Source organism: Thunnus thynnus, chromosome 13 (genome assembly GCF_963924715.1).
Source record: "Thunnus thynnus chromosome 13, fThuThy2.1, whole genome shotgun sequence".
In the NCBI taxonomy this organism is placed as follows: domain Eukaryota; kingdom Metazoa; phylum Chordata; class Actinopteri; order Scombriformes; family Scombridae; genus Thunnus; species Thunnus thynnus.
This window is the reverse complement of record NC_089529.1, coordinates 22,362,436-22,375,271: the sequence shown is the minus strand read 5'-3', so window position 1 is coordinate 22,375,271 and position 12,836 is coordinate 22,362,436. Positions and strand designations below refer to the sequence as shown.

The window sequence follows — 12,836 nt, the reverse complement described above, 5'->3', positions numbered from 1 at the left end:
CAAAACCAGGGATGTCAGACACTTATTATCAGGACCGAATGGCTTGGTGCTCTCCAAGGTGCTGATCCTACTTATCCTGGATGCTCTCATTCCTCCCGTCCACACCAGCAGGAAGCTCCAGCCAGTAATTGCGAGGTCAAATCTTTAACTTCACCAGTGAGCCCGTTTTGTTTGCCACAAAACATCTCTTGAGCCTTTTCTGCAGAGTTTATTTGATCTTCTACGACCTTGATTACTGTCAGGAAGCTGCAAATGAGATGATGTACAAAGAGGTATTGTACACATCATGGCTGTGTGGATCAATCTCAGATAATAATAATAATAATAATTTTATTTATATAGCACTTCTTAAAATCAATGTTTACAAAGTGCTTAACATTGTCTACACAAAAGCACATAAAATAATCAATACATTTTAAATTAAAGTGTAACACAACACAGTGATGCCCACAGGAATAAGGTAAAGAAAAAGAGATCAATAGGGAAATAAAACCATCAGCACTAAAAGATAAAAGGTAATAATAGACAACATCACATAAAAGCAAGTTTTTAAAAGAGATTTAGAAGAATTCACAGAATCTGCGAGCCTCAGATCCTCTGGTGGTCCCCCTTTGTTGTTAATTTGGAGTGTGAAGACCTGCCAGAGGCTCATAAGGAGTCAGCAGGTCTGCAATGTACCAAGGAGCCAGTCAATGAATAGCTTTAAAAATGATCAGTAACTGGTCAGAACGGGGTTATGTGATGTCGTCTGTTAAAACTCTCTGTTAAAAGCCTGGCTGCTGCGTGTTGGACAAACTGAATGTGTGAAAGTAATATTTGGCTGATTTCTACAAGTAACGGGTTACAATAACAAAAGTCTGGAGAAGAAGAGTGTGTAGGAACTTTTGCCAGGTCATGGTGAGAGAGCATGAGTTTTATTTCTGTGATTGTTTTGGGGTGGAAAAAGCATGATTGATTGTTTTTTTTTTTTGAATGTGAGGTCTGAGTCAAAAATATATCATGTCAGATAAAAAAACATAACCATCCTCTGGACTGTAGATGTAGAGTTTCAGATATTTTGGCCAAGTTGTGACCAAGTTTGGAAATCATCACTTCTTCAGTATCATTACAATTTTATTGATTATCAATACTTCTACAGTAGTTTATAAATAAATGAGAGACACACTGTGAAACAACAGTTTTTTTTTTTACTTTTAGCATAAATAATAAAAACGATACATTGCTTTTTCACTACAAACAAACACAAACAGAACATAGAGCTAATAGCTTCCTAGAAGCTAACAGAAATGGATAAATAATAAAAAAAACATTCAAAACATTATAAACAAAACAATGTAAATCAAGATGAGTAGTGTTCCCAAGAATAAATGTAGCATCTCTCCTGCATTATGTGGTAACAGTACATCAACAAAATCAGCGTGTTGGCTCTCTTAGCGAACATAAATCACATGTTCAGACTGATGCCGGCGCTGTTGCTGTTATGGAGTTATATATCTGGTAACGATTGTTGCTTTGACATGAGGTAAAAATAAAAATAAAATCGTGGCTACAATCACAAGGTGCTTATTGTCAAGTACAGTAGGAGATAGCATTTAGCTTAGCTAGTTACGCAATTAATTTCATAATGATGTTAATTTGCTTAGCCTACATGAAAAAGGTGGAATGGAAGTGGACATTAAATAAGAATAACTACTGAAGTTGTTTGATTTAATATAACATTCTCTCTGTAATTGATTGTAATAAATATTTCTAAGGGAAATTAAGACTCCAGTCGGTGGACAAGTATGTAAACTGTGTTTCTGTTAGTGTGAGATTGCCATGACAACATATGCAAATTAGCTTTAGTGTAAAGCAAATGTAGCTCCCTTCATCCCCCAGCAGCCCAGTTACCTGGTGAAACTACAGTAAGTAACTCGGTAAATTGTGAAGACTGTTTGACAGTATGACAAAATGGACGACACCGGACCTTTCTAAAGGGTTTAAAAACACACTCCTCGGGAGGCTGCTTAATTAAAATATACTCTATGTATCCAAAAGGAACAGGCTCACAATTATTCTTCATCCCGAACCAACACATATTCCTACAAAATACAGATTTTACTTCATTTTACTTACTTACTATAAAGGTCATTTCCTTGAATCGTGGCTCTGGAAATGTGGTGAGACAGTTCTGAACCCCATCACGTATCAATCCACACTAGGGCAAAGCAGCTATGGTTACATAAATAAGTTTGAAATGCATATAATCAGCAGAATTGGCTTTTACAATAAATGATATTTTCATGTCATATCAACCACTTCTGATGCAACACAATCAGCCCTGACTTTAGATTTTTTGCATGTTTTTGCACATTCAGGTTTTTAATCTAACACCTTGTCTACACTGGCTGTGCAGTGATGTCAGCAGCTTCAGTTCTTCCTCAGTGTCTACACAGGATGCATTCAACAGCAGTACTGCTGCGGCCTCAGGTAGGTTATACACAGACGCTGTAGTTAACATGCAGAAGTTGGAAGAGCACAGAATTGAAGACTAAATCGGATTAAAACTGAAGCAAATTTGTTCCATCGGACACAACAGGCTGTTCACACCAACGTGTTTTTCATTCGCCAGTCTCACACATGTCTGACAGACAAACATGCTTCAGTTATAATGAACAGTGACTGTGTATTGGACTCTGAGCAATGACCTCACAGCAGCACTGTGGCTGAACGCTGAAGTGTCAACACTAGCTGAGACAAGGTGCGAAACTGAAAAATAAGGCTGAGACGTGTCGTAGACAGCTTGTCTGTGTTAAATAATGCGTCCTAAATGTCAGCATTAAAATGTCAGTAGACCTTTGAAGTAGTATTAGTGGAAGTGTAGGTATTGGATGTTGGTATACTTATGTGTTAGTGCATGATTTAAAGGGTGACACTTCAAGACATCAGCACCAAATATTGGCAACTTTGATACAAAAACCAATATCGGCCGTGTTGTAGTAAAAACTGAACACCCATCCTTTTGCTTTTTGGTCCTATAAGCCATGACTGTCTCCCTCGTTCACCACCATGTGATCTTGAACTCATAGATGGGCCTTTTGCAGTAGTAATGGTTGATAAGGTGCTTGTCGCAGACACCGATGCACTGCTGCTCGGCACTGATGCCGCGCTCGGCCAGGTCACTGACGATGCAGTGCAGCAGGTCGTAAACGTCTGCCACTGCCTCCCAAGGTCCAAAGGAAACGTCCACCTCGCAGTGATGCTCAAAGAGCTTGGCCTCGCTGTCCGAGCGCTCGAAGCGCAGAGAGTTAAAAAGAGGACGCTCGTACGGCGTGATGGGCATCTCCTCCTTGTAGACACAGATCTTCAGCTTGGCGAATCGTGCCTTTTTCTGCATGGCCCTCAGTTTGGCGATCTCCACAATACGCTCCAGATTGTCTGAAATGAAAATAGCATGATTTATTAATGCCATTTAAAATATTTAGAGACTTATGTGTTTTTTACATCAAAAGTAAGTACATCAAAACATTGACTTCATGGTGGAATCTGTATAAAAAAACCCTAATTTAGTTGTTTTTCTTCCAACTTGAAATAAAACAGCAGAAATGTGTTAAATAAAGCAAAGTCTGTGTGTACTTTGCTCTTTGCTTACATGTACTGCGTACAGCTCTTCTGTTTACATCCTTTTGTATTTCATTTTCAGAATTCATCAAATCTTAATTTATATCTCATATGTAAATATACCTCAGAGGTTCATTCAAATATGTTATCAATCAACCTATAATTTTGTCATCCTGTATTTCCATGCTGTGTGTTTCTGTAGTTTTGTTACATGTCCGTCTGTTCTGGGAGAAGGATCCCTCCTCTGTTGCTCTCCCTGAGGTTTCTTACATTTTTTTTCCTTATTTGAATAAAAGGTCTAAGAATAGAGGATGTTGTGTTGCTGTATTGGGCTATATAAATAAAACTGACTTGACTTGACCAAACAAACTAAAACCTTGTTTCCCAAATATTCCCGCATATGAAGATGTAGACTGTGATTAGACTCTATTGGGCTGATAAGGTTGTAATTATTTGGCTCAGAGGGCTTTTCAAATCAAAACAGGTTGTGTACTGATACAAAAATCTCTTTCCAAACACAATGAGATGTTTACATGCACTGTTGACACTAACAGACGGCACCTTTAAATTTACAACATGGTCTAGTAGCAGCGTTGTATTCAGTAATAATGCCTGTGAATTACTGCCTTGGCTTTCAACGGTCTTATAATTTATGTGCGTACTGAGCTGCTCTGCTGTGTGGATGCTGTTGCAATAGTGCAGATTAACGTCTGTGCTCAGTTCAGCATGTGAAGGAGACAGACTGCAGTTACCTCTGTAGTAGGGCAGCAGATCGAGGAAAGCTTGTCGAACTTTCTCTCCCGTGAGCGGCTGCGTGTCCTCCAGGCTGTCCAGCAGGGGGCCGATGGAGTAGTACTGAGCCTCTCTGTGCACCGCTCTCACTCGGTCCCTGTGAGGGAGCTCACCTTCTCGGAGGAAGTTCAGGATGTCCCTTTGGATGGAGACAGTATGACTAGAACATGTCCACACAAAGAGTCTGACTTTAAAGATGTGAGAAGGTCGGCGATATTTGGAGGTTTAGTGATACAAAACAGCTGATGGCTGGATAATTTAAATCTGGAATATACTCTTATTGTTTTATAACATTGAATCACAGAGATGATTAGGTGTATTTGAACTTTTTCAACACTTATCAATAGAAAAAGACTCTTTAAAGTCAAAGAGGAAGCACATTTTTTCAGTTTTTTAAAAGACGCATGTTAAGTTGAATGAACCTGTGTTAGTACTACAACTACTGAAGTTATATTTGCTGGCAGGTGTCCGTTAATTTCTAGTAACCAGACATTATAACCAGACTCCACCATCTTTGGTATGATGGGGAAAGGAAGCGGTTAAGCAACCGATGTTATGAGCACAGAATAAAAAAGGAACTCAGCTTGTGAATCTCTAACTTTAGTCTGATGTGTCATTAATGTTTTTCTCACACAAACCCAGATGATTATGACTAACTGAGCGGTTTTGTCTTTAACATGTCATTTCCTAAAAACTGCAACATCCTGTGCTGATTAACAGCTTCGAGCCCAATAGAAGTCAAGTCAATGTGTTTATTTATATAGCACATTTAAACAACAAATGTTGACCAAAGTGCTTAACAGAGAACGAGAATAAAATCAAATAAAAGCACAGACATAGTTATGAGGATCGAGGGGAAAAATAATAAAGAATAACGTAAGAATAAGTAGAATAAGTAGGATAAAGTAACACAATTTAGATAAAATCTCAAAGACACAACAGTATTGCACAGAGAACAAATAAATAATAGGAAGTAATTGTGACCAGTCATGTCTTCATGATGAGTTTTAAATATATCAGTGGAGGGGAAAGATCTACTAATGAGTGTGAACCTGGAATACAGAACGTAAACCTGAACAAGCAACAACTGTCATCTGCTGAGCTGAGTCATATAGTTTAAGATCCTGAACATTTTATTATGATCAATACTTTACAATTGACACTAGTGAAACTTTCCTGTGTGAAATGTTCCCTGCAGTAAGAGACAGTGAGTTCATAATTCTGTTACGACATCTCATTATGAAAGACAGACAGTTAAAACATGAAGTCTAGCCACTTTACACATCAAAGTCTGTTTACAGTTGTTGTTGCATGTGTGAAAGACGTTGTATGAAACCTTTTGTGGCTCCAGAGGGAGCTTCGTACAGTCTACTTCAAAAGAGTCAGCATCTGTTGGGCCTCAAGACTACGTGTTTAAAAATCTGGGGGTGTGTTATAAAGAAGCGAGGTTAGCAGGCCTCTGCAACCCGCTCCTCGGCTCCAGGCTACATAACCAGCACAACACCTGAATCTCTGAACCAAAATGTCGGCTGTTGAGTCGTATTGTGGTTAAATTAGGCTAGAGCTGAATTTTAACGTGTTAAATTTCCGTTAGAAATGTGCTTTTTTTTTTAAAGTTATAACAAAAATCTTGATTTGAAACACACTCTATGTTTAGTCTCGACATTGTCTGCACTTATATCGAAAGCTACTGACAACAGGGCACAAAATCCTTGAATCTATAAGCATATTTGGCCAATAAAGGTGATTTTGATTCTCGTTCTGCTTCTCTGCAGCAGGACCTGGAGGGCTTGTTAACAAAGAGGATAAAAAATAATGCAGAAAAATACTCCAGGAGGAAACTCTGCTGCAGTGTACAAGACAGCAGCAGCTTGGGAGGAGATTTATTTTCCAGCAGGACAACAGACCCAAAAACAGAGTCAGCCAACCGTACGCATCAGTGTTAATGTCCCAAATGAAAAGACTCCCTCTGGGTGTGTGTGTGTGTGTGTGTACACCTACAGCAGGCCAGCAGCATCCTCCAAAGGTTTTTTATTACTTTACATGAGGTCTCAACAATTAATCGAAATTTTAAATCGAAATAGCAGGAGGTGCAAAATACCATTTTAAATTAAATATCGTGCTGCAGAGATGTCCTGGACTACACATTATATTCTACAGACTTAAGGAAACATCTTTGTTTGGTACAGATCCCTGCAAATATTTAAATCATAATCATTTTTTCAGTTAAAATGAAAATAATGATGTAAAAGTTATCATTCCCTCTAATATCGCAAAGCATGTTTGCAATTGCAATATCAGACAAAATAATCACAATTAGATATATTTTCTACTTTATAGTTACATGCAGTACCTTCCCTCTCTGATTCTGACAGCTCCTTGTTTTTAAATGTTTTATACACACACCCCCTCACACAGACACACTTCTTACATTAGTCATACACCTCGACTCCACTTGTATGACATTCATATTTAAAGCTATTTGCTTTTCCTTTTTAGCCACACGAGCAGCGACGGCTCCAGGGACAATAACGACAGTCGGTCAGTCCACCACTTTGGTCCAGACTGGAATACATCAACTGTTATTGCTTTCTGTAGCCTCACCAGTGTTTCCTCTGTATTAATTTAGCAGTGGTGCATCACCAACAGCAAGAACATTACAACCACTGCGATAGAAAATGTTACATCAAAAAATAAAGATTGTAATTTAGCCTTAATGTTATCTAAAACTAAAGTTTAGTCCTGATGCTTTTGAAGTAGTGATTAAAAACATTTTTTAACACTACAGCCTCAACTTTAAACATAACTTAGACCCAAATAGTGACACATATGGGACAAAGCTTGAATTATTACCCAAAGCACCACAGCTGTATTAAAATTACAGAGGAAACACTGCTTACATTACGTTTATGTGTATGTAATTAAAGGTGAAGTATCAATGTTTAGTCATTTATGTGCAGTTAATTTCGGTACTTGCAAGATTTGTATGTTATCCATGAAGCTAATTATGATGCCTGATTGTGATTTAAAAGGCTAAAGTAAATATCTTTGTTGCTTGAATATTATTTGTTTGTTGCTTATATATTATAATATTATATTATCCACCTTTACGTTGCTATACATCATAAATATCAAAAATATCCTCGTCCTTCTAGCCATCCTGCTATCTACACAAGAGCTGCAGCGATTAGTCGATTAATCGATTAGTTGATTGTCAGAAAATTAATCTGCAACCATTTTGATAATCGATTAATTGTTTTGAGTCTAAAATTCTTTGGTTCCAGCCCCTTAAAAGTGAATATCTTCTGGTTTCTTCAGTCCTCTATGAGAGTAAACTGAGTGTCTTTGGGTTGTGAATTATTGTTTGGGACAAAATAAAGCATTTTAGGTAGTAACTGATATTTTTCACCGTTTTCTGACATTTTATAGATCAAATGACAGGCCATTTAATTGAGAAGAGGATTCTCTCTCCTGCTGTTTGAATCGTATCCACATCTGCCGACACAAACCATTTAATGATGTAGCCGTTTTTATAGTTCATACACACGATGTGATTCGCTGACTTTTCCTCTAGCACCACCATGAGGTTGATATTTGTGGTTTTGAGTGAAATGTCCCTATTATTACTATTGGATGGATTTCCATTTGTCCAATTAAGTGCAGCCTCAGCTGATTAGCAAATGCTAGCATGCTAATATGCTAAAGTGGGATGGTGAACAAGTTATACTTTCTAAACACCAGCATGTTAGCGTTGCCATTGTTGGCTGTGAACTCTTAGTCTTCTTATAAGATAAGACCAAGGTTCAAGTGTTGATTTTTGAAGAGGCTATTAATTTTTTTTGTAGAAAACCATATCGGACACAAAGTCAAAGCAGAGTATTTTTTATATGTGTTCAAACATGTCTGGAGGGATTTTCAAAGATCTCAGCAAAGTTCTGTTAAACTGTAATAAGGTTCATGACATCAGCAGTTCAGATCGCTACTGGAAAAACCCACACAGGTCATTAGTTATAAATAACTGCACCTTTTCAGTCAGTTTCCACAGGCTCTACTCACAATGTCTTGTTCTCCTACTCCACAATGCAGACCGCCATGTAACTAGAGGCCAGTGTGTAATTATCATCAGCACACAGACTAGATCTAAACATCTGCTGATTTCATCTCATCACAGATATAATTGGTAGTCTATATGTCGACCATTATGTGACAAATTACAAGAAATTGCAGCATAGAAATGTCAATTATAGCATTACAAGAAGAGAATATTTAATTCAGGATATAATAAAGATTTCAGCATATAGGTCATAAAGTGTTTTATAAAAGCGAGCAAAACCACTCCAGATTACAAAGGGAATATATTACATATAATATAATGAGAGTGAGATTTTCCACACTGCTACACTCTCACACCTCCTCTCCTGAGTGTTTCTACCACACTCAAGCTCATCAAAATGTTAAAAAAATAGCCTAAATAATGACCATATTGAGTCTTACTAACCATATTGGGATCATTGTGGTAATAATGATGTCACCCTCTTTTGTATCGCCAGTGAAATGACAGGAAATCTGTTCTTGATATTTCATATTTCACCGAGGCTCTCTGGTCTAAAAACAACAACAGCTCACACGCAGTGCTACTCACCCAAAATATGCTCCATCCCGATCGATGAAGAAGCGTCCCTCAGCATCGCGGGGGATGTAATGACGCCCGCTGAACATGGCGGCCAACATGGTGTCCTCGTATCGCCGCAGCGTAGACAGGCGAGTGGTGAAGTACGTGCCGCCAACGTTCAGCGAGATGACCTCTGGAAACTTTAAATGAGAATGGAAAAATACTGTAACTGGTGAATAACAAGACACCATTAAACCAAACTGCTGGATTGATGATAAACCAGTCAAAAAGTGTGATTTTCCTGTTTTAACATATATTAAATTATATATATTATATTAAGTGTTTTTATCTACTGAATACATTAAGGTAAAGGTTACCTTACTGAGGTAAAGGTGACTGAGGTAAAGGTGACAGTTAATTGTGATCTCACCGCCTTATAACTAGCGGAGCAATAAAAAATATGTTCTGGCTAACTTGAATCCACCTGGAACTCTGTTTGATGTCTGTTTGTAACTGTAATGTTGTTTGCTGTTGTTTTATTTGTCTGATATTCACCACAGACACACGAGGAATTAACAAAAGAATAATAAATGGAACTAATTAACATCCTTGTATATTAAATTGTTTTATTGGAAGCTGTTTTTCCTGGTACCGCTGCTATATGTTGTGTGAATTTTTACAGGAAATGTTAATAAACTGAGTACAAGTGTCCTGGATTCCTATATTTCTTCACAAATTATCTGACTTAAAGGGGACATCTAATGCTTTTTGTGGTTTTCTGTTATTTATATACTGTTATGATGCTGGATATCTATGTTAAACATGGTTAAAGTTCCAAAACTTGAGGTGAATGTATGTAAAAATGCTGCCTGCAAGTCAAAAGCCAGGGCTTCAGCCTCGTCTAAAATGCTTCGTTGGCAAAGTTACCTCTACTTCCTGCTGCCGTCCATTCAGCAGCCTTTGTTGTTAAGCTTGTATTTCAGTTTCCATTTCAAGTAAAGAACAATATTGTTTGTTTTCTTAATCAGCTTCCAGAAGCTGACCAACCAGAACAGAGTGAGCTCATTGGGAGGGGGCCCTTAAAGAGACAGGAGCTAAAACGGCCTGTTTCAGACAGAGGCTGAACCGAGGGGCTGTATAAAAAGCCAGTATAAGATGAATAAGGAGTTTTTTTAACAGTAAATCATGCAAATATATTCCAGTAGTGCCCCAGAATATAAATATAGACCTAGAAATGTGCATGATACCCCCCCCTATATCAATATGCCAGTGGTTAGAGCAATAGTTAATAATAATTTTAAACCCCCATGGTGTTTTTTCAGCATTTCATTTTAAGAGTTAAATGATAGTCATTCCCTCCTGGAGAAGCACACAGTGACTGGACACTATCTAAAGAGTAGAGTCCTGATTTATTTGTACATATAAATGGTGCTGTATTTTAAAACAGTAGGTCACCAGGACAAACTGAATAGAAAATGTTCATTTAAAACCTCTTCAGACTATTCAAACCGCTGAGGATGGTCTGTGTGATAAAACTGTGTGTCCCTCTGTGTCTCTGAGCAGCCGTCAGACCACAGAAATAAGAGGATTATTCTGCTGTAGCCATGTTTAGATCCATCAGCAGGGTAGTGGGCAGTCAGAGAAAGACATGGCATATCACATGCTCGCTCATTAACTCGAGTCATGTGACACCACTGCTGGACCAATCAGGACAGGTCTCAGCTGCTCATGGCTGGCTTAACCAATCACTGACTCTTGTATTAATAGCCATATATAGCAGACATAGTGTAATAATTTAACAATATAATGTGTTGTATTAGTTTTAAGAGAAAATTGACTGTCATAGTGTCTCATATTTACTGGATTTTTGACTATTTTTTATGCACCACAACACAAAGGCAGACACAGTGTAATGATTTGGTAGTAATATAATATATTATAGTAGTTTTTAAAGGAGAAACTTGACTGTTACAGTGTCTCATATTTGCTGGATATGTATTTATACTTTCTCTATTAATGTTTTAACTATTTTTGACTGTTATGCACCACAACAACAAGGCAAATTCCTAATCCTACTTGGCAATAAACCTGTTTTTGATTCTGATTTTAACACTTTTCTGCTTTTATTTAATGAGTAGCAAACCGTACTTTTATGTGGATAATTTAATACTAATTCTTCTTATGTTTGAGGCCAGTTTTTATCTTAACATGTGTGACAATAAAAACAGCTGTTGGCTTGTTAGAAAATGTGATTTGTGCGCTGGTTTGACAGGATTTCCCCTGTGTGGTGGTGAAGCGGTCCCGGTACAGCGGCCTACCTCCTGCTCCTGAGTGCCCAGCTCGGAGCGGAGCGGCTTGCTCAGGGTGAGGCTCGGAGCTGGGGAGGCTGGCTTTCGGAAGTCGTCCTCCGCAGAGTCCGAGCTGGACATGGCATCGCCCGGTTTGTCGGTGTCCCCCGCCGCGGAGAATACCACCATCACCCTGGGTAGAGGCAGCGTCCGTCGCTCCTGCATGAACCGTCTCACCCGCGTCGTAGCGGCGGGCAGCGGGCTGAAGGACAGAGTCTGCCGCTCCCGGCTGCAGCTGTCGGAACCGCTGGAGCCGCTCGAGCCATTCTGCTGCATGCGCACGGACAGCCAGCTCTGGCACAAGTCAGGAGGGTGAAAGCACGAGCTACAAGAGCGCGAGACTGCTAACATCAACAACAGCAAATGGAGGGTGTGGCGCGAGGAGCAGCGGCAGCAGCGGGAGCGGCACACTCCGCCTTTAACCCGGAGCGACAGCGGGAGAAGAGAAAATCCCCCTTTAAATAATAAAATATTAAAGAAACACAAGTTGTACACGTTGGATATTTAATCCAAGTGTGTGTAAACCGAACTGGGCCCGTGCTGTTTTCGGTTGTACGTGCGGTGACGTGTATGAAGTGTACGCCGTCATCACGTCAAGAGTCCTTTAGGGATAAGAGAATAAAATCCCCCATGAGAGGAAACTTTATATAAAACATGTCTAGAACTGAAACCAACATTATTTTCCAGTGGTGTAAGAAGTAGATCCTTTACTTAGTAAAAGTACCAAAACAGCAATGTAAAAATACTCTATTACAAGTAAAAGTACATAAGTATACATATGTATTGCAGTAAAAGTAGTGGTTTGGTCCCTCTGACTGAAATATCATTATATATGACATCATTAGATTATTAATACTGAAGCATCAGTGTTAGAGCAGTATGTTACTAATGTAGCAGCTGGAGGTGGAGCTAGTTTGAACTACTTTATATACACTTTGCTAGTTTAATCCACTGGTTCCCAACCTAGGGGTCGAGGCCCCGCCAAAGGGTCACTACATAAATCTGAGGGGTCGTGAGATGATTAATGGGAGAGGAAAGAAGAAAAAACAAAGTTCTGATACAAGAATCTGTTTTCAGTTTTTGGCTTAGTTTCAGCTTTTTCTCTAATCTTTGATTTTTGGTGAAATATTGGACCATTTGAATTATTAAAATAAATCTGTGAAATTAAAATCATCTGTGAAATCACAGAAAAGGCTTGTACAGTGGCATCATCAGTGATGTCTGTGACATTTGTTGTTATTTTTGTTTTGTTTACCCACCTGCCCATTCCCACATCCCCTCCCTCCCTCCCTCCCTCTCATGGAGCAGAGTTGGTAGCTCTGTTGCTATGAGGAGAGCCGGTCAGAGGACAACTGGAGGCCAGATGCTTCACAGGCATTCCACCTCCGAAGGGCACAGCCTGCAAAACAAACAAACAGAAAAAAACACAAAACAAAACAAAACTGAGGATGAATGTGCAGCCCATCCATTGGTTCCTCCACCAG

General features: G+C 38.9%; 1 protein-coding gene across 1 annotated transcript; it reads right to left on the bottom strand.

Moving 5' to 3' along the window:
* Positions 1 to 1,100: 1,100 nt before the first annotated feature.
* Positions 1,101 to 12,008, bottom strand: kctd7 (potassium channel tetramerization domain containing 7). Its single transcript, XM_067608650.1, has 4 exons — positions 11,323 to 12,008; positions 9,035 to 9,204; positions 4,353 to 4,531; positions 1,101 to 3,417 (listed from the first exon to the last, which is right to left on the bottom strand). The coding sequence occupies exons 1-4, from the start codon at positions 11,701 to 11,703 to the stop codon at positions 3,041 to 3,043; spliced, it is 1,107 nt and encodes a 368-aa protein (XP_067464751.1). The 5' UTR covers positions 11,704 to 12,008; the 3' UTR covers positions 1,101 to 3,040.
* Positions 12,009 to 12,836: the final 828 nt, after the last annotated feature.